General features: G+C 39.3%; 2 protein-coding genes across 2 annotated transcripts in view; both read left to right on the top strand.

Moving 5' to 3' along the window:
- elna (elastin a) overlaps positions 1-3,979 on the top strand; it is a 51,124-nt gene extending 47,145 nt beyond the window's left edge. The window contains exons 53-55 of the mRNA XM_068585930.1: positions 996-1,031; positions 2,244-2,312; positions 2,463-3,979. Coding sequence (XP_068442031.1) covers positions 996-1,031; positions 2,244-2,312; positions 2,463-2,509 — 152 coding nt within the window. The 3' untranslated portion in view covers positions 2,510-3,979. The remainder of the gene's footprint in view (positions 1-995; positions 1,032-2,243; positions 2,313-2,462) is intronic.
- Positions 3,980-5,145: 1,166 nt separating this feature from the next.
- The window catches only part of limk1a (LIM domain kinase 1a), a 43,266-nt gene continuing 27,202 nt past the window's right edge, over positions 5,146-21,209 (top strand). Inside the window, exons 1-2 of the mRNA XM_068585425.1 lie at positions 5,146-5,408; positions 8,258-8,357. Of these exons, the coding sequence (XP_068441526.1) occupies positions 5,351-5,408; positions 8,258-8,357 (158 nt within the window). The 5' untranslated portion in view covers positions 5,146-5,350. The remainder of the gene's footprint in view (positions 5,409-8,257; positions 8,358-21,209) is intronic.

Raw genomic sequence — 21,209 nt, 5'->3', positions numbered from 1 at the left:
CAGACACTTACTTAACTTTTCATCCTTGTTTCTGGATCAGAAGGCGTTTTCAAACCCAACAGCCAACTGCAGACAATACAGCTGGATGGATGAAAAGACAGAAAAACTGGCCTATTGCTCCCGCTTTAGAGCTGGGATTAAGAAAAGGAGAGGAGAACTATCAAATGTCCCCTTCCCCAATTTATTTAGATTATTCTCATCAAACTATGGAATCCACATGTTGAACATATTAGCGTATTAGAATATGTTATTTATCTTCTTCTTTTTTTTTTACCATTTGACTGGTTGACATGAGAGTTTGCAACCTCAAGATATTTCCAATACAATTTTTAAAAAATCCTGAGTTTTTGTGATGAGATGATTGAATTGAATCATGAAAACACAAAGAAATCTGATACTTAAGTACTATAGAAATGATTCACATGTATGTATTTAGCTCTTGCAAGCAGTAAGGGCTCTATATCCTATTTATTTTTAATATCTCAAACTATAAACATGGGAGGCTGACTTTGCATAAGATAATTAAAGTGTGTTTGAATAATGATTGCCTTTATCCTCTGAGCATCTAATTACAGAGAGATGAATTTGATTACCATAGACAAGGAAGCAAATAGAAATTATATTGATGCTTAATCTAATCTTTCTCCCATTTTCAAAATACATAAGAAGATTTCTCGTCTGTTTTATAGGTCAAGTTATTCAAATTTCAGCATCTGAAATGGGCAAAATCAAAAGCGCCATCAAACTTGAACTGAGATTACTTTTAAACGCAAAAGCATCCATGTTTATGCAACTCTGTTACTTGGATTCACTGACAGGCTTTGGATCAGACAGCTCAGTAGATCTAAGGGACTCCCATATCTCCTACTAATGTCGACAGATTTTCCTCACCACATCCTGGCCAGGATAAATACTGTATATCAAGCACTGTGACAGATCCAAGGTTTCATCCTGGCATTACTCTAACAGTGCTATCTCATCTCTCATTTGTATAGGTGGATATGTACCAGCCCCTCTGACACCTCAACAAGGTACTAAACACCCACCACCTCACATCTCTCCATGCACCCCAAAACGCCAAATTATAAAGTGATAATAACTTGTATCAGTCCTCAAAGTGTCCCTTGCACCTCCACCCATTTTCCAAATCCTCTCTCTGCTCATTGGCAACAATGTCATATTATTTGGATGAGATTGGAAAAGGGTGGCTTGCCCCTGTGTGTGCTTGTACGTGCAGATGGCACAGCACAACTGGTACATTGAACTCATGATAATCTGCATTTTTCTGAACATCTGAGATTACGGATGGTGGGATTATTCATAGAAACACGTCTGGTTTCTTAGATAACTAAGGTCACCGCTTTGATCTCTCACAGTATCTGATGTATCGACATATTTCGATGACACCTGTGTGGGTGTACTATATGTATATGTATTTAATTATTTTTTTGTTTGTGAACCAGTTTCCTCTATTTGTCCAACGAAAAGCATTTTAGGTTGAGCCTGCACAGTAGTGAATTTGAGGATGAATGGCCGTGTCTGTGTCCGCCCTGTGATTTACTGGATGCATGAAGCCCACGTCGGATTACACTACACACAATAATACACCATATAGCCTCATGTGATTGAGATTTAAGTGAAGGAAAACAATCATTGTAGATGTAAGGAAAGACATTAGTTGACTCTTACACAAAGGAATTTACAAATTCTCTTTTGTCAAATGAATGAAGGCATTATTTATATTCATATAGAATATGGTCTACCAAATCCGTGTTATTATCAATGTATCAGGAATATGAAACCTGCGTTGCTACGTTAACAGTGAGACAGCCCTGATGGTATTTCATGGGAAGATGTTTGTGTGAGCCTGTGACATCATACAGTCTGATTATTATAAACCACAGGGGGGAAACTAGTATGGCAGCTCTTTACTTAACATCCCATGCATTTCAGAAATGAAGAAATTAAATTCCCAAACAGTTGACAAAATAATCATAACTCAAGGTTGACTTACTAGCATTGCTGATTGTGAGAGGTGGTTAAAGAGATCTGGCAAAATGTAGAAAGTGGACCTTAGAGGAGTGACATCAGCATATTTCTATCTGGATTTCCTCCATAGTTTTATTCACTAAATCCATCAGTAATTGAATCCACAGCACCTTCTGTTTTACACATTTATGCAGCATCAGGGCATGTTTAAATAAAGTATAGCTGATTAATTTGTTCTTTGTGATGTTCTGCAGCCAAAGCAGCCAAATACGGTCCATTGCAGGGCTTCCTTGGTGGTGCAGGAGGAGGAGGAGTCTACAGAGGTAAAGTAACGTTTACTATCTCCAGTCTGTTTGACCAAACAACACAGGCATGAGCCGCCTACATAAAAGAACAGAGGAGCGTAAACTTTCATTATCTCCTGTGAATTCTTTCAAAAGACTGAACCATACTCCTGATGTTCTTTGCCGCAGGCGGACTTGCAGCATGCCAGGGCAAATTCTGTGGCAGGAGGAAGTAGAGGCTCTTTTGAGATCCAGTGTGACCTCAAGACACCATGGTGCTACTGCATGATCTAGAATGTACATTTTATATGCAAACAAACCCCATTACAAAACATAATACAAATGTTTTTTTTGTTTTTTTTTACTTACTTGACTTCTACGTCTGTGTTTATACAAACCCACCAACCCAGAATTTTGTAAACACTTTGGTGTGACCCATGTTATATGGATGGTGGCTTTAATCAATAATGTGGTCAAGTTAATCAGCTTTAACTCCCAGTACTTCACCAGCCTATAGAGTATAGAGAGTGTGTGTACGTCACCATGTGTTGTTCTTGTGCATGAATGTGTATGTGTTTTGTGTATGATTGTACTGTACTGACTGAACCATCGACTGTCAATGTGACCTATGAATGATTTCTCTTTTGGTTTAAATCATAAAGCAAGGTGAACTGTCATCGCGAGGTGCTGGAGCCCACACTGTCACACCTCACTGTGCAGAGCTTGTCATCTCTCCGACATATCAGAGGGGTTGGGTTGGTCGAGGCTCGTCCAAAACCTGATGAAATCTGTCCAATCTCAGTGTCGTCTCTGACTCCCCGTCTTCTCTGCTGCTATTTTTAGGCCTGCTGGGTATAAAGCAGCGGGAATTGGGGTTCTGGCCAACCCATCTGCTCTCAGTAACTTTGCTGATTCTAGTTGCTATGCAGTTCAGTTTTCTCTGCATATTTAATGTTGCCAAACTTGAGATGTATGAAGAGCAGTTTCTGCTCTGAGGAACGACATGCTAAGACATTTAAAAACCACGGGAAAGCCTTCCAAGTAGATTCAAATGTAACACAGATACTACTCTGGCATATACATTATGTGTGTGTGAATGTTTCATTATGTGTCCTAAATAGAGAGCTTTAGTTTGCTTTCAATGTTTTGTGTCATTGCAGCAGTTATTTACATTTATGTAACTTGTCATTACTTCATCCAAGATTTGCGCCATTCTTTGACTCATAGCTTTATTGTTATCAGGAATGTGTGAACATAAAACAGAACAATCATTTGCTTTTGCATTTATTCAGTGTTTGGAATTACATAATACGATTTTGTTTAATGGGAGAGAAAAAGTGTTAATTTGAGGCATGAGCTCCCATTGTTCTTCATTTACTTGAGCTGCTTTTAAAAAGGCTTACTGACCAAAGGTTCATGAGCACTGTTACCAAGTGCCCCTGTTTCTTTCTGTAAGTGTGTACTGTATGTTGTACTAATTTGATAAACGCTGGCCCCGGTTCCTTATTCGGTGCTGTGTAAGAAATGTCTTCGAGCCTCGCTGGGTCAGACCTTGTCTTATGTGTCAAGTGATACTCTTCATCTTTATTTAAAACTGTTTTTATAAGGAGGGACAGTGTAGTTTTGCACTTTTTATATTTCCTCGACACACATGTGACTTGTTCCTGGAATCCGGCATTTATTTACTTTATTAAATAAAAAAAATAATTGTGTTAAAAGATCTTGCATTGTCCCATATGTTTTTTTTCTTGTTTTTCTTCTTCTTCTTCATGAGTGCATTCCACAGCAGCAGCAGTTTGTCCTGTGAGTTGATGAAAGCCACCTGGCTCAGAGAGTGCTGCTACTTCAGCTATAAGCCGCATACACACAGTATTAATATCTCAGGTTCAGTTCTGTTGCATCTCACTTCTGCCACATCTCATTTGTCTCACTGGGCAAAATTCATCAGGAACCATCAGATATAATGTATTTTAAGATTAGATATGTGAAAAAGTTGGGAGAGCTCCTCATCGTAATGACAACAAACAGATTAGGGGCAGACATTTTGCCTCAGCGGTAACTTATCTGACTGTTCTTGTTGTGCCAGCTGGAAATAATGAACTCATGTTGCTGTTCTCTGAAGATCTCCTGGGAGAACCACTGACCCATGATCTGCATCCTGTAGAAATAGCTTACACTGTTGTTCCATCAGCAGATATAATAATGTCCCACTTTAGAAATAGTGTCACTGTGGAACTGCAATGCTGTAGTACACGTCCTATATACTCCTACAAGAGAGTAATTTAGTGGCACCAATAATTGGGGAAATTATTTTTGGACTGTTCTGTTACAGTGTGTTGTGTTCAGATGTCAGATGCTGGATTTAAATTCGAAAAATTCTTTATTCATGCTAAACTTTTAATTATTATTCCATATTTGTTCAATTGTGTTTTTATAATCCCACATTTTGTTCAGCTCCACACTGAAAAGATTCAACTAATTTCTGATTTTACACCTCTGACATCTAGGTTGCTTTCAGTGCACATTGTTTTGCACCAACGTTGCCCCTTGCAGAACACATACACTGCTTTTGTCTCCTACTCTTCAATTTCACCAGCAAATGGCAACAAACAAAAAAACCATACATGTCATGTTTCAAAAAGCTATTCATGTATACATGCATGCTTTTCTTGTTTTCAAATGAAACCATCAATAAACCAAACAGAGCATCAATATGTAGCCACTTAGTTTTTGCTAAGCCCAACACAGTAGCGCGCACTGCATTGCACCGGGTCCCCCTCCCCGCCCTGCAGCCGTGCATTCATTAACGCAGGGAGGGCTCCTGGTTGGCCGGCCCTAGTCTTCCTCTCCCCGGCTCCGCCGCTCCATTGGTCAGCAGCTCTCTTGAATGAAGCGCCGCAGAAGCGCGCATACAGCCAGGAGGAGGACGCCGTGTGGGCCGCCGCGGGGACTCAACTCAGGGAGGAACCGAAGCACAGCAACACGAGCGCCGGGCGGGCTGCGGTGGTGGTCGGACACCGGTTCTCTGTCGACCTGAGGCGGCTGGCTCTGTACTGGAGCTCGGTGTCGGAGAGTGAATGAGGTTAATGCTGCTCTGCTGCACCTGGAAGGACGAACGCATGGGAGAGGAGGAAGGTGAGGAGCTGCTGTGGGCGTTGGGGAGTCCGCCGGCTGCACGGGGCGGCGGGAGATGGAGAGACAGCGGAGCGGATGCTGTTAACGTCATGCTTTCCCCTGTTTATCCGACTTTGGGTGTCGCTTATTGTCAGTCACACACAGGCAGCAGTGTTGCACTGGTTGTATTTGCATCGTCAGGCTGTGTGTTCATATTTTGCTGCAACTGAAGCCATGTTTTCGCTCGAGTTGAGGCTCTCCTCCTGTTTGGATGCAGCGGTCACCCTCAGGCCATGTACAGTAGGCATTTGAGCTAGGATGGACAGATATATTTTGCTTGTGAACAGCAAGTTGCATTAATAAACTGAAACGATGACTATGGTGTGCTTAATGCAAAAGGACACCATAGTCCTCGTGGTGCAGCTTGCAGTTATTGTCTTGCCAAACATTATCTAAAGGTCCGACAGAGTTGCAGTGATGAGGAGCTGCAGGTTCTCTTGGCAAAGGCACATCTATTAGCATCACAGATTATAATCCCCCCCAACGATCCTCAGCTATCTCCTTCCGTGTGACTGGTATTGATTTTATAATGGCTCTCAATAGATTATAACAAAGTTTTAGCTCAATCTAATTTGTTGAGAGGAACATTAACAGAAGGAATCATTCGACAATAGTTTTCACCATGATTGCTGGTTGTGAGCTGTAACTTATATATTCATGCCATACAAAGCTTGAATATATATGTTTTTATTTCCTTCTAATTTTTGCTATTTGTTTTATTTGTAAATTACTTTATTTTACTTCTTTTGGACTTTAAATCGAGGACAAAAACTGTTTTTGATTGAACTAGTCAAAACTAACACACGTTAATATTGTTTTGTTTGAATAAATGTTGGGAACAATTGTTCGAGAACAAGCTTCGAAATCATCATGTATCACTGTAAATATTTGAGTTAAGTTACAGTACATTCAGAGATACTATTGTACTGTAGCTGTCAGTCAGGATCAATCTTGACCTTAAACGTGATGAGTCACGGTGCGAGAGGAAGTGCTGCAAGAGATTATATGAGTAAAGAGTGGGGAAGGGGTGGCACACCTGCACAGGTTACACAGTGCAGTGTGTGTGTGTGTGTGTGCGTGTGCGCACGCGTACGCGCACGCATGCGCATGTGTGTAAGAATGCAGGTGTGTTTGTGTGCCTTTACTCAGGTAGTATTTTTATCCTCTCTGAGACCTTTGCATACAGCAGAGTTCCAGTTATCAGATAGAGAAATGTCACGGGAAAGAGATGAGGTGCAACATATTCATTAGTAAAGAGGTGACGTGAAGGGAGAGGAGAGAAAAGCACAAACAGCCTTCAAGCCAACATGATCGATTCAACTTCAGCAGAGCGGCTCACTCAGTCATTACAGCAACGAGCCGATGGCACAAATCCTCTGCCAACACCGTTTTAAAATCGAAGGATGGTAGAATAATCAAAGTTCCAACGCAACTTTCTCCTGTGATACAACATTGGTCCAACAATATACAGATGTTGTGTTGCAGATTGAACTCTGGTCCGTGTTCAGCTCTGTTTTTCTTCTTTATAGTTGTTTTGCATTTAAGAGATGGCAGCTACATGTTGCTCTCAACTTGCACAAGAACTTCGTCACACATTTTGCGTACAATACTGGAGTGTCCCCTGCATTGTGTCATGAACACCGTTTTGGATGAAGCGTTTAAAGTTTTAATTAAAAAAACTATTTACAAGTTGAAATACTATCTTTTACGCTGAGAAGCTAACAACATGCACTAACTGTACTTTGATGTGACCATGTGGCTTTTGAATAGCGTCATTTTGAGGTTTATGATCTCAGGCAGTGTGTGAACTTCAAGTAGTTTCAAGATGTAAAAGTGAAAATACAATAACTCAGCAATGTTAATAGATAATAATGCAGAAGTTACTCTGGGAAGTTTTTCATCTTGAGCTTTATCTTCCTCTCATATATTAAAGCCTGCCAATGAAAGGATAAATGCCGTTTAACTGGCAGCCATGTTATATTGATTACTTTGGATCTCAGTGTTGCACCTCATCAGAAAACACACCCACACATAGTTATTATCAACGTGTTTTACTTCAGTCAGTTTAACATTTTGTACCTCGAGAAAAGGCCATTCACGTTAACCCCCGTAGTTCTTGTACACGCTTGGCACACGGAAGAAGCTTAAGTTAGTTACAAATAAGTGACTTCACCCATGTAGATATCTCATGGCATCACACATACTACATGCACTCCACAGCACCCAACTGTTTAAAAATGACTTTTTAACAAAAAATGATATTGTTCAAGTAGAACTACAAATAAATGATTTTTAGAAAATAGTAGTAAATTATTTTGACATTGATTTTCTTGGCTTAATTATTAGCAATTTGAATTGCTGGCTTAACTGGACTTAGATCATAATGAAAAGGATAAATCTTCCTCAATTTTACAAACAATTTAATTTTCTATACATTAAATAATGTGCAATAGTGCTAAAAAAAAACATGAAATATTATTCTGTAATTAGAAATAAAACATTTCTTTTATTGAACTAAATGTTATTATGTGATATAACTTGTTGCACAGCTGCTGAGTGATTCTCACTCAAACTGCTGCTTTGTGTTGACTGTGTCTGTAATAATGAAGCATTTTCTGTGTTTGTTTGATATCTGGAGCCTCAGTGAGGATTTGCATTGAAGGCGATATAAGAAAAGAGATAACAGTCACATGCAAACACACATCAGCAAATATTACACCCTATAAAAGAACTGCTATTGATTCTATGCATATGAAACTATAAAACCATGGGTACCGCACATCCTGTAACCTCCGTCTCTCGTGTTACAGCCGGAGGAAGTTTGCCCGTCTGTGCGGGATGCAAACAGAGGATCTACGATGAGCAGTACCTTCAGGCCCTCAGCGCTGACTGGCACACCGTCTGCTTCAGGTCTGTTCAACACTAACTCTCCGCCCTGCAGCCGCAACTTGTTCACATGAGTCCACACGTCTTTAAAGGGCAGCGATGGAACGTCTCCTGGCCTCAGTGCATGAATGTTTGGATGAGTGTGGAGCTGAAACAATTAGTCCATGTGACGATTGGTCACTGGACAGAAAATGAATCCAACCTTTGTTGCAATTCATCTCTCTCTCTCTCTCTCTCTCTCTCTCTCTCTCTCTCTCGTTCTCTCTCTCTCTCTCTCTCTCGTTCTCTCTCTCTCTCGTTCTCTCTCTCTCTCTCTCTCGTTCTCTACCGTCTTTCTACTGTCCAATTAAGGCAAAAATTACTTTAAAACAACAAAGTATTGTAAATAATTACAAGTAAGTAGCTTTGATAAACGAACAACAGTTATAGTTTAAATGAAGTTTGGCTTCAATAATTAATCCTATTATTTTTCTTACTAGCACAAACTGCTGGTTTCAGCCTGTCAAATGTAAGGATTGTATTTCTTTTATTTGCAAAACCAACATTTTCAAAATTTCAACTTATTTTGTGGGTATTAGCTTTTACCATTTCAGCAAATTAGTTTGTTATTCAATCATAGTGTTTAAACTTAGACAGTCCACCTTTTCACTGTGCCGGTAATATGAATAATGCTCTGCCACCTCCTTGTCTTTTAGGTGAGAAAATCTCCTTAAATTCTGTCTTTTCTTCTTTCTCACAAGTCTTTGCTATTGTTTGTCAGAAGATTATGTGACTTTTCTCTTTGAGGTTTTCTTTTTTTTTGAGTTAAACTGAGGTTCAAAGCATTGTTTGGATATTGTTGTGGTATCAGGGTAAGAGACAGACTCAGGTGATTTGTTAAACACCACGTGTTATTATTCCTGTGGTTCACCTCACGACTGAAACAGAAGCTCAGTAACAATGTTTATCACACATGAACAGCCTATAAACCAGTTTGAATAATGTTTACAATTATATATATATATATATAAAAAGGCTTCATCAAGCATTAACTTTGATTTCAACATTTGTTGAGACTGCAGCTGCAACCAGAATAAACATTTCCACAGGTTTAGCTTCCTAAAGGTTTGGTTGTGGGGAGAGGAATAGGCCGGTTTGTGTTTCTATCTCTCAGCAATAAGATTGAATATCTTATTTGAAGAGTGAGTGTGTGAATCTTGAGACTATTTCCAAGATGCCTTCCGTTTCTCCTCAGTTGGATTTTCGATGAATTGTTCTGCAACACGTTGTGTGTGTGGGCAGTGAGACTTCATGTGTCTCTGTCTGAAAGAAATCTATTCATCTCATTGTTTGGATTTCAGCCCGTATGTTGATTTTAACTTTGAGCAGAAATCTTGTCTGTTGAAAAAATAAATAAAAATAAGCAGCAAAGCAAACCATAGATTTAATGTGATTATATTTCATTAATTAACATTGCTCTTCTACCCCTGCCCCTTAATAATTCATTTTGGTTGACAAGACAATCTCCCCTCAAGATCGGTTAGTAGCTGACCCAGTTGTCTCGTTTTAAGACACTTTAAGAACTTCTTATGGTGGAATTTAATTTTATTCTCCAAAGACTAAACCACAACGATTAAATCTGTATTCTCCAGGTGCTTCACATTCTCTCTGTTAGCATCTTTTACTACGTATGCTACTTGTTAGTCGTCCAAACTGGACTTTAGAAAAACTCTCACAGGCACTTAATCTTTAGATCAATACATTCGCCTCAGGTCATATAACACAAAGATGAAAATAAAGAAATTCACAGATGGTGGAGACTCACTAATGCCATTTGATCCTTTCAACACTCTAAACTGCAATTGGAGACTTCCTCTTTTTTATGAGATGTGATATTTGGAAGCATACGGTATTAAGCATAAAGTATTAAACAAAGGTTTTTTAACAAAGGAATTTCCCTTTATTAAATCAAAACAAATATCTATCGTATATAGCCCTCCGTACTACAGACATTTAAATACTAAAATAAATAAGCAGTAACTGAGACATGTTTAGTTTGTTTGTTGTTTGATGCATTTAGCATCATGCCTGTGCCTTTCGGCGTTTGTGTCTTGTTGTTTTTATACACCATGACAGTGACACTGCTTAACACTATTACCAAGCTCAACGACTAATAATTTAGCGCTGATAATCTCATTCATTTACTTTGAAAGTGCGCCAGGTTTATGAGGCTCCTATATATATTACTACAAGGACAGAATTGTTGTTGATGTTTCTGCAGCTTTTGTTCCTAATGATCTTATGTAATAATGATCTTACGTAATATCTCCACCTCTTTCTCTCTGTCTCTCACATCTCTTGTAGAGAAAACTTTCCTGACAAACAGGAGATCAAACAACTTCTTGTTGAGAAGTTCTGATAGAAATATTTATTTATTTACCTCACAACATTCAGAAATAGCCTGTTCCTGAAACTAGATGGCTATAATTTAAAGTCACAATCAGTGATATTTTACTGGCTCTTTGCACAAATAGCGTGCAGACTGGAGAACCACAGATATTGTTGTTTTTATTGCACACATTATTTGCCTCGTAAAAACCTGGTGCCTACATTAAAAAGCAGCTTGCCCGGTGTGTGTTATGCTAATGTAATGTTGTGCTGCTAGCTTTAAGCAAAGATAAGGGGTTGAGCCCTGCACGGGCCCCAAAAAAGTCTGACACCACCAATCACCTTCAGCTCTCTCTGAAGCACACTGTTTTGAAACAAGCCCGACCCGAATGAACTCTGCATTTTGGGTCCGGAGGGGCTGGCAGACCTTCAATGAAAAGCAGGCTACAGAGGTCTGGTAAGCTTATGTCTGTCTGACTCCACACCAAGTATCACGTGACATCACTTTCAATGTATCAGTACATTGACTCTAACTTTAGCCACGTGAGCTAATATCTGTTGGTGAAGCATTATGGCCGATGTTAGCTCGCCACAACACATTCAGTAATAGTTTATGAACATCCTGTCTAGCTATACCAGACAATCGGAGATCTCTGAATGATTTCTAAATGTAGGTTTGAATGACAGCAAGAAGTGCTGCTACAAACCTCCACCCTTCACATGTCCTGGACTCGGATAAGCCCAAACACAGCCGCTTATATACATTTGTAGGGGATGTACGGTGGTGCCGCATGAGGATAACATGCTGAGCCACCTCTTAGACGACACCGACCATTAGCAGCATGTTATCCATATGCCTGGTCTTGTGTGTGTGTGTGTGTGTGTGTGTGTGTGTGTGTGTGTGTGTGTGTGTGTGTGTGTGTGTGTGTGTGTGTGATGAGAGAGTACAGAAAGGGAGTTACAGCTGGCTTTCTCAGTGTGGATGAAGAATTGCAGTTTGTCTCAGTGGAGTGTCTTTTTAGAAGTGTTTGCATTTTTGCATTTCCCTCTTACTTGAGTGCATTTATGTGTGTGAACATATTTCGCACCTTTTTCTTTGTTGGCATTTGTATGCACTTTGTACTTTGACATAAAATAAAAGCGCTACATTGCATTTCTTTGTAACTCTACCATCATTAGGTGCCAACTTGATCATGGTGCCAGCTCCCTCAAACTCCTTTTGAGGTGTCGTATGTCATCCGACAGCTTCTTCTGTGACACAACACACACCAGACCCGTTTGATTAAAATGAGTGAAGCCAACAAAATCTGTAAACAAAAACTGAGTCTTATAGAAAGTCTTGCATCGTTTTAGAAATCATCCAGATGTGTCCCTACCTCCCACACCGTCTCTAGAAATTATAGGGAATCTTTCTTTGACCCAGATCCAAATCCTCGGGGAGAAGCAGGATTGTCATAGAAAGGGAGGATTTAAGACGACTTTGCTAGTCAGACAAGACTTCCGTGGAAAATTGACTCATGGGAGTGAGCAACTGAGCCTAAATCTAAACAAAAAATATCCAACTGCAGGGCCCACTGCTGCAATATAACATTACTCCAGTGAAAAGGAAGTGGAGACAATATTAGCCGAGGGGAATGCAAAATGAAAGTGCTCGGAGTGTTGTTTGAAGACTGTAGGGTCCCATGGGTGGAGAAAAAATATAAATTTCTCAGAAAACAGCAGCGGCTCACTGTACTTACAGCAGCCTTCATGGGAAAATGTTCTAACTGGGATCTGTTTTCAAATGCAAACACCACAGCATCCTCTTCATTACCAACCAGGCCATTACATTTATTTATTGCACGCACTTGAGTACTTTCTCAGGAAATGTAACATGTTGATGTGTTGAAGAAATGTGTTTGTCTTTGAGCTTTGATATGGTATTTCCAATAATTTCTCTCTATTTTACTTTTGAAGTACTAGTGTTCTGTGATGTTCTTGCATCTTAGTATAACTAATGTCTTGCCAATTTAAATAGAAGTTGAAATTAGTTTTGCAAGATTTTACATTTGTTGATCTCTGACACAATAAAAACTGTAACGCTCCAGCAGTGGTTTGTTTATAATAAACAGAAGAAGAACGGAGCAGTAATCATGACCTGAAAAAAATCCGCAGAGGTTTTGAACGTCTCTGTGAAGAGTCAGGAAAAAAAAAACTTTCACAGATTGGAGCAACACCACAGATGGTAGCATATCATGTAAATATCAACAAGAAAAAGTCCCAGACTCTTTGCTCAGAGGAATTTTATCACACAAAAAAGACGGCACACAGATGGGACCAGAAACACAAACAGCCAGACAGTCAAACTCCCAGGTTCGACAAAAGTATTTGGAAGATTGTAAAGGTAAACTTGAAACCTGTTGTAAACATCCGTCGCAGCATTCACTTTTGGTTGAACATCCACATACTGTGTTTTAGATCATCTGGTCTAACTGTTAACATAACATTGTACATAGTGGGAAAAGCACAGGTTACTAAAACCATTACCAATGGCTCTGTTATGTTCAAGTGTCCCAGTAAACAGTGTGACAGTGGGGCAACATGCACAACACTAGGACCCTTAAACTGCTTTTCATTTTATATTTTAAACCTGTGCTTTTCCTTTTCTGACATGTCAGAAGACCAACAGTATATTCATAAAAGTTGCAGGTAATTACCTCAAGTCGATTTCTTCTCAAGTCTAATTTTACATTTGCAGTGTGACTAAAACAGCTCCTTGTCTGTTAAATAATACATATTTATTCATTCATTCATTTGAGGGAATTCATTTAAAACAGCTCTTAATATTTGAGGAAAGACACAAGCTGCAGTAAGAAGGTGTGTAGCATTGATATGATAGGACTCTGGAGACAGTCCCAACCTCTTGTTGCCTCAAGGGAATGAGGAATAAGAGGATTTCTGGTCCTTTGCTTATTAGCATGATGATCCTTTTGGTTTCATTATTTTCAATCACTGTGTAGAATTTGCATTTTGCATTCCTGTCCTGTTATCTTCGGTCATTATAGAATCACAGGATTATTGCAAATTAATTCATTTGCGTTCCTTTCTATTTGTCTGTGGTTGGATTAATAAGAATAGCTTTAGAAAAGCGCATTAAACAAGGTAAAGCAGATGAGAATCATCATCTTATCAATATGAGCTTGTTTTGGGCTGTGAAAAGTCGAGCCGTGCTGCAGTCTCTCCGCAGAACAGTGCTGCACCGTCCCGCTCCCAATGAAACTATTTCTGCTTTAGCTCATAACCTCTTTCACATCCAGTGTGCATTTACTTATTAATATGCATTGTTTTCTAATGTTGGTGATTGATTCATACTCATGTGCTCCTATTATCAACACAGTGGTTATGAAAAGATAGTTCAAGTTTATTTCGGAGGAGCTGACACAAAGCTAGCAAACAAATCCTCCACTGTCGGACACGTTCTGCCTCCATCTGTCCTTCTCCACAATGACTCACTTTTGAACGAGCAACATTGCTACTACTGTTTGAATAAAAGATAAAGATCACTGAATAATTACAATCAGAATCATGTGTAGATGTTGTCTCACGTCTCATCGACACCATCTTTCCTTGCAGCTCTCTGAAACAGGGAGTATTGGCTCAGAAACACAAAGGGCTGCAGTGACTCAGCTGTTTCCAGATTCAGATGAAGTCTGCCCGGTGACAGAAGCTGCAGGACCTGATGGACGATTCATGGCTCCTGATCCGTTGAATCAGTAGAAATATATGTTATTGCAGGACCTCGACACTCAACTCGGACAGTGTCGATGGTTCAGTGAGGTTAATGAGGCGAGACTGAAGATTTTATGCTTTTCTTTAGAATACATCATATATAATATTGAATAGAACTATCTCTTTGTATCTGAAAGCATCACCTGAAATTATAACTGCCCCTCTAAGTTTAGTTGTAGGCATCATACAAAGGCCTTACCATCTATTTACAGGTGTTGCTCAAGAGAACTGTGTGTTATAACCCCACTATTATGACAGTTTTGGAGCAGATATCGTTATTGTTATTTTAGAGTTTTAAGAAAACAACACATCAGTACATCAGCTGATATCTTTTCTTTTTTCATTTATTATAAAAACAAACATTTTGAAATAAACATCTCATCAATTTGGTTCTTAAATAAGCTTCTCAGAGCTCTCTCGCAGACAAACCATGTGACATCTATTTATTTGACATTGGTGAACTGTAATTTCTTGAATATTGATTTGCAAACATAAATTATAATACCAATATTTACTGTATTCATTAACGCTGAGCTGATTTCGGCTGATATACCGCATTTGCCATATTATCAGCAACCCTCTTTGAGATGTCTGAGGATGTTTGGACAAATCTGAGCAGTTGGTCAGTCACGCTAGTAGAAGACAATATCGGACTTTGCGAACAGACGGATTGCATCCTGAATGAGACTTTTTGTTTGTGTATCTGTGAGTTAAGTTATGCTCCTCAAGCAGGTAATTCTTCACAGATCTCAAATTATGGGGGCTGAGACGGTGATGCTCAGAAAAAAACATCAGATGAAATGAGTTGAGAGGAGGTGGAAGGGTTTATTAGATGATGCATAATAGCAAAATATGATTTCACGGAGTGTACTGAAGAATAGCAAATTAAATAAGGACTTCCCATTACCAGAATGGCTCAAATGGTAAAAAAAAAGAAGAAAGAAACGGCCATGAAGTGGGAGGGGCAGAGGACAGGAAATAGTTGATGGAGAAGCATGACCCCTCTGTGCAGCTGCACTGAGAGGAAGTGGAGGAAGGGAGAGCGACAGAGAGTGTCACTGATGGTTGTGACAGCGAGGCTGGTCGAGCATCAGAGCTGCTGACATGAGTCTGTCTTCTGACTGTCAAAACAAGACCGTCGCTCCCACGGGTGACATGTCAGCAAAGAACCAGCGCAGCGAGAAGCAACTCACAAAGTAAGTTGACCAGAGAAAGTACGTGGCTGGATGTGGAGTTTTTAGTTTGAGGAGGATGTTATTCAGGCCTAATTGATTTTAACTTTTTAGGGGTCATTTTTACTAATTGACAGATGACAGTGTAGAAGTCGGAGAGAAGGGAGAGAGGGGTATGAGGTGCCAGGGCCTGAACCCAACCCGGGACGTTACGGTTATGTTCTGGCACAGTGTCACTGGCGAAGTGAAACCTTTAACAAAACTGGCTTAACTTAAGGTCAACCTACCTGCTTGTTGCCGGGCTTTTGACCGTATCACACGATCTTCTTCGGTAGATGGAGTTTGTTTTTTGGCTATAGAAGTATAGATGTTCACACTTTCCCTTATTCCGACCACTTAGATGACTTTAAGGTTTTGTTTTGGGCTCTTTTTTGCAGTCTGTTTAAATAAGACATCAACAATTATTGTCATTTTGGATTATTCTGACTTTTTTTTATTCATAGAGAAAGGGTGGGGTCTATAAAACAATGTTACGTCTTCAAATGTCTTGTTTGTCCAACAAACAGTCCAGAAACTGAGAATATAAAATGTACTATAATGTACACGACCTTTGCACGTGTTGCTGTGTGACCTGCTATAATAAGTTGGACCAAGAAAAGAAGCAAACTGTCACATGAGTATTTACACTGTTGCTTAAAAAATAGAAATAGTTGTCAATCATTTATTCTTTTGATCAACGAATTAATGAATTGCCTGATAGCCGAAGCTCTAGTAAATTTAACAGGGAATACAAATTGAGATTATAGCTAATGTTTCCAAGTTCGACAATGATGTGCAGTGTTTTTATATAACAAACAAAGTAAAGCAAACAACTCTATTTCCAACACTTTTGAGGTTCAAAGTATTTTCTTATTTTCTTGTATAGAAGTTGCAGCCATTGATCGTTATTGATTAATCAAATATTTTGATGAGTTGGGTCTATAAAACATTAAATATGTTATCACACAAAACAATGTAGAACATCAGTCCTCACAGTTGAGAAAGTAGACATGGTTATGGGAAAAATTACATTTAACAAAGTGTTTTTTTAAGATCAGTCAGGAGCATCAGCTTCATTAATGTAATGCACAAAATGTCACCAGCTTCAGTGTTTGATTTACACACAGTGTCAAATCTACAGTATCTTGTAATGAAGTCTGTTCGAGGGATGTAGAGACTGAAAGGTGTCAATGTGGGTTCTGATAATTTACCCGTTTCTCTTTAAGTTGTCCCTCTCTTCCCTCGTGACGTCAGTCACACTTCTGTCTGGAAGCGAAACCCATATTTCTTAATGACTTCCCTCTTTTGTCAAAGCAAGACTATGAATCAAACCCTGCTGTCCTGCATGTGACGGACAATGTGTGTGTTGTGGACTTTATTATTATCATTGGATATTTCCGTCCTGTTGATATTATACATCATCAGCTTTGGTCAGACTTATGTGTGTGTTCCTGTGAGTCGAAATACGGAAGGGTGAATCTGTAAGTTTGGGTTTCAAGGTTTTTTTGTATCTCAGATGTGAAGCTGCGTGTGTGTGTGTGCGTGTGTGTGTGTGCGTGTGTGTGTGTTTGCGTGTGCGTGCGTGTCAAGTGGATGTTATCCAGCACAACCAGGCTGTCAAAAGGAAAAACTAATGTGTTCATCTCTAGTTTTACACAAATACATTCATCAATCTATCTGATTCTGACTTAATTCATTTGTTAGTATCCTTATAATGTTATTTGTCCATTTAGTACATTATTAAAATATATTTTTGTACTTTTTGACTCTTATGACATTGCATGTAACATTGCTTCTCAAATTCCTTTGTGTAGCACTTTGAGCTTAATTACATGAACGCAATGTGGTATTTATTTAAGTAATTTGAACATGCATACTTAGACTTTATGCATATTTATTGAGAATGCACCATGCATGTCAGATTTGAGTGATTATTTTACGGTTGATTAGTCAATTATTAATCCAGCTGCAGAGATGATGCACACTGTTTTAAACAGTTTGTGTATATGAAATATTGAAATGGCACTTTCTCACAACCTTCCATGAAAGAAAAATCTATAAATTGCTTAATTTAGATTTATGAATATTTTCATCCCAATAGTCTGACCCGTTAGAGAAAAAAATGTCTTTGAGATATGAGGGATTAATATATTTCACCAGCATATAAAAATTAATTTGACGCGCAATTCGACATGAATACAATTTTATCCTGTTTTTTTTTTCCACACAAAAAAAGGTTAATTGAGTCAGTAGCAAGAGAAAGAGTTCTGCTGTGTCACCTCCAGTCCATCACATACATTCAATTTAATATCTAATCATTTTTGTACTGAAAACTGTGAGCTTTTTGATTCATATTCTCCTTTTCCACTCATCCAGTGACGCTTTGCTCAGTGTCTGCTCAGAACTCCTCGTCCTCCTCCCCGCACCGCCACCAGGGTTCACACCTGCTGATAACATTTTGAGAGAGAAGAAAGGAGTCGTCCTGTGTGTTGGAACTTTTTCATTAATCTCCTGCTCCTGAGTTTCAACCTCTGACTCTCACTACAATACTTTAATCGCACTTTCAAAATGAAATTTTGTCCGGTTTGCACCAGATAAACTTTAGGCTTAAACCCTACATGTGAAGAAAGGAAGATTAACGCTGTAATTTTCTCTCTATTTTTTTGAGTCCTTTGACCTTGATCGTTTCATAGAAAATATTTGTCTTTGTCAGAATTCACACTTTAAGATCAATACTTTATCAGACAATAACAGCCTGCACTGTATGATTTCATGGAATGGAGTTTGCTCAAGTATCATAAAGACAGCTTTCTTGACGTGACCTGTTGACCTGTCACACAAAGTGACGTCATCCAGCAAGGGGCTGCTTTGGCCAATCCAAATGGACTTCCTGGATTATATCTCAATAGACACAATGCATTCTGGTTAGGTTTCTGTCCAACTTCATCCCTAATGTCTCTGACATCATGCAAAGTAGGCGACGTTAATCTAAGTCGAAATCCCTGACGAATAAATAATCACAATTATTGTTTTGTATGTCTTTGTTCTCAGGATTTAATAAGCAAAATCAGAAAGCCTGTCTAATGTTGAATTCAAAGCTTTTATTATATTTATTTATCTCAGGCTGTACTGACTCCCTCGACTGTTTTCGCCCACTTCTTGTTTCAGTTTCTTCTGTTTGTGTTTAAGTGGTTGGAGACACTCTAAAGAGACCTGATAGTGAACACTCAGCTCGGTTCCCAGAGTTTACTGAATTATCATTTCCTCTCAGTGGAACAAGTGAGACGGCCCCAGATCGCCTGTGCTGACAGTCGGTCAGTCAGGGGGGCTTAACGGTCACAAAGGAAACTGCTGCCGTGCTCATCATTCACTCACAGTCTGCCAGGGCTCCTGTGTACCAGCTGAATGGACCACAGGGCCACAAATAAAGAGATTGTCTCCCACAGTTGACGCAGAGCCAAAGCTACTGAGGTCGCAATTGCCGCCGTTAAAAGAACACAACCTGCTCTCCTCTATATTGTGTTTTACTTATTTAATTGTATCAAAAACAAAGTCCTCGAGGGGTTAACGCAGGTTTCAAAGCTGCTGAGCTTGTGTTTGACAAAGTCAAGGGAACAGACGCCTGATTGGCTGAGGGATTTCCTGGTAGAGAAACCACCCAACAGAGAGCAATGTAGGGGGGTTAGCATGTGGTGATGAGGTAATGATTCTTTTTTTATGTGAGAGGGTGACATCATCGCTATGGCATTCTGTGTTGCCACGGAGAAGGAGGAGGGTAAGAGAAGGGGGAGGATGAAATCAGAAGAACAAAAAAGCGGTGCGTGAGAAGGAAATAAATGTGACCTTGAATGTGTGCGTGTACGTGTGTGTGTGTGTGTGTGCATGTTTGTGTGTGTGTATGTGTGTGTGTGTGCGTGTGTGTGTGTCTGAATCAATACAAAAAAATAAAAAAACAGCTGCTGGTCAAACATTATAATAAGTAGGTTTTTTTTGTTAGTGTGAAAACACACAAACACGTACACACACGTTGATACATTCATCCCCGTCGCCACGTAGGAATATTCTTTGGTTTTCATGAGCAGTGAAAATCTTGGCACTGGACCAGGAATCTCCATCTATTTATGTCTCGTCTGAGGGAAAAGAGAGGGGTCTCCCCCAAACAGTCTTTCATCCGTGTTTGTGTGTGTGTGTGTGTGTTTGCGTGTGTGTGTGTGTGTCAATCCCTCTTACCCACAACCCTCTCATCTTTTTCCCAGAGGTTGAAATTTATCTTTGTCTTTGAGGATTTAAGCTTCGCCTGCATGTAAAGTCACAACAACTGAGTACTTATTTGTGCAGTTGACACATTTATTTGTCTCGGTTCGCTGAACATTTATTGTCTGACTGTCCTCAATACGTTTCTGCTGTCTTTGCAGATAGGAAGGAGATGAATGTCTTTACGAGCTTGGCTAAAATTATCAAACATTTCATTATTAATGAAGACGTGCACATGTGTGCATGTGTGTGTTTGAGAGGTGTGGCTCCTCGTAAATCTTTTAGCTCTGCATCTGTCAGTTGGTCATGAACCTGCTCACAGTCTCCACCAGAACACACACACACACGGTTTCCTTGTGACTCCTCCTGCTTCCTGTGGGACTGTTAGCCCACAGGTCATTTAATGACACACACACACACACACACACACACACACAAACACACGCACACACACACACACACACACACACACACACACACACACACACGCATAATTGCTGACCAGGGCCTGATGGGGAGGCATTTGAGGGTTTATCTGAAAAGGAAACACACTGAGATCTGAGAATATAAAATAAAACAGCTGTATGATTGTTGGAGCTTCACTGCTTTGTTCTGGTTAGAACTGCAATCATTCGTCGACTAATAGTGAAATAAATTCCAAATATTCCTAATTTCCAGCTTCCCAAATGTAAGGAATCTCTTTGGCTTTGGACTGTTATTGAAGCAAATTAGACATGTCAATTTGGGCTTTTTTTCTCCAGTCTTTTTTTTTTTTTTTTTTTTTACATTTTACATAATTCTTAACAATTTGTTATTTAAAAAATGATCGCAAGACTATTTGTTAGTACATTAATAAAACAAATAATGGTTCATGACATAAATATACTGCATGGTTCAAGATGCACGTGGCAGTTCTAGTGTATCTTTGTACCATTTAGCTGATCAGCTGCAGACTCCAACATGTTACACCACAAAGCTCTGCATGCTTCACGAACGAACGAATGAAATAATGGAAACATTTAACCTTAATTAATAATTTATCTGTCTTACATTTCCATGCACATGTGTGCGTGTCTCTTGTGACATCTGCTTTGGATGTTGATAGTCGACTGTAGGCCCGCAACAAACTATTATTTGTATTGTTGATTAATCTGCTAATTATTTTCCATTGAAAACCGAAACTATGAACCACCTGTCAAAATAGTCACAGAATAATTTTCTGTTTATTGTTTTAGTTGAAGTATAAACCCGCATAAACAAATTAAATAACTATACA

The sequence above is a fragment of the Clinocottus analis genome, unplaced genomic scaffold, assembly GCF_023055335.1.
Source record: "Clinocottus analis isolate CAN_PGR_092001 unplaced genomic scaffold, fCliAna1.0.p SCAF_2, whole genome shotgun sequence".
Classification (NCBI taxonomy): domain Eukaryota; kingdom Metazoa; phylum Chordata; class Actinopteri; order Perciformes; family Cottidae; genus Clinocottus; species Clinocottus analis.
Note: the sequence above shows the minus strand (reverse complement) of the source record. Positions and strands in the feature narration are given on the sequence as shown.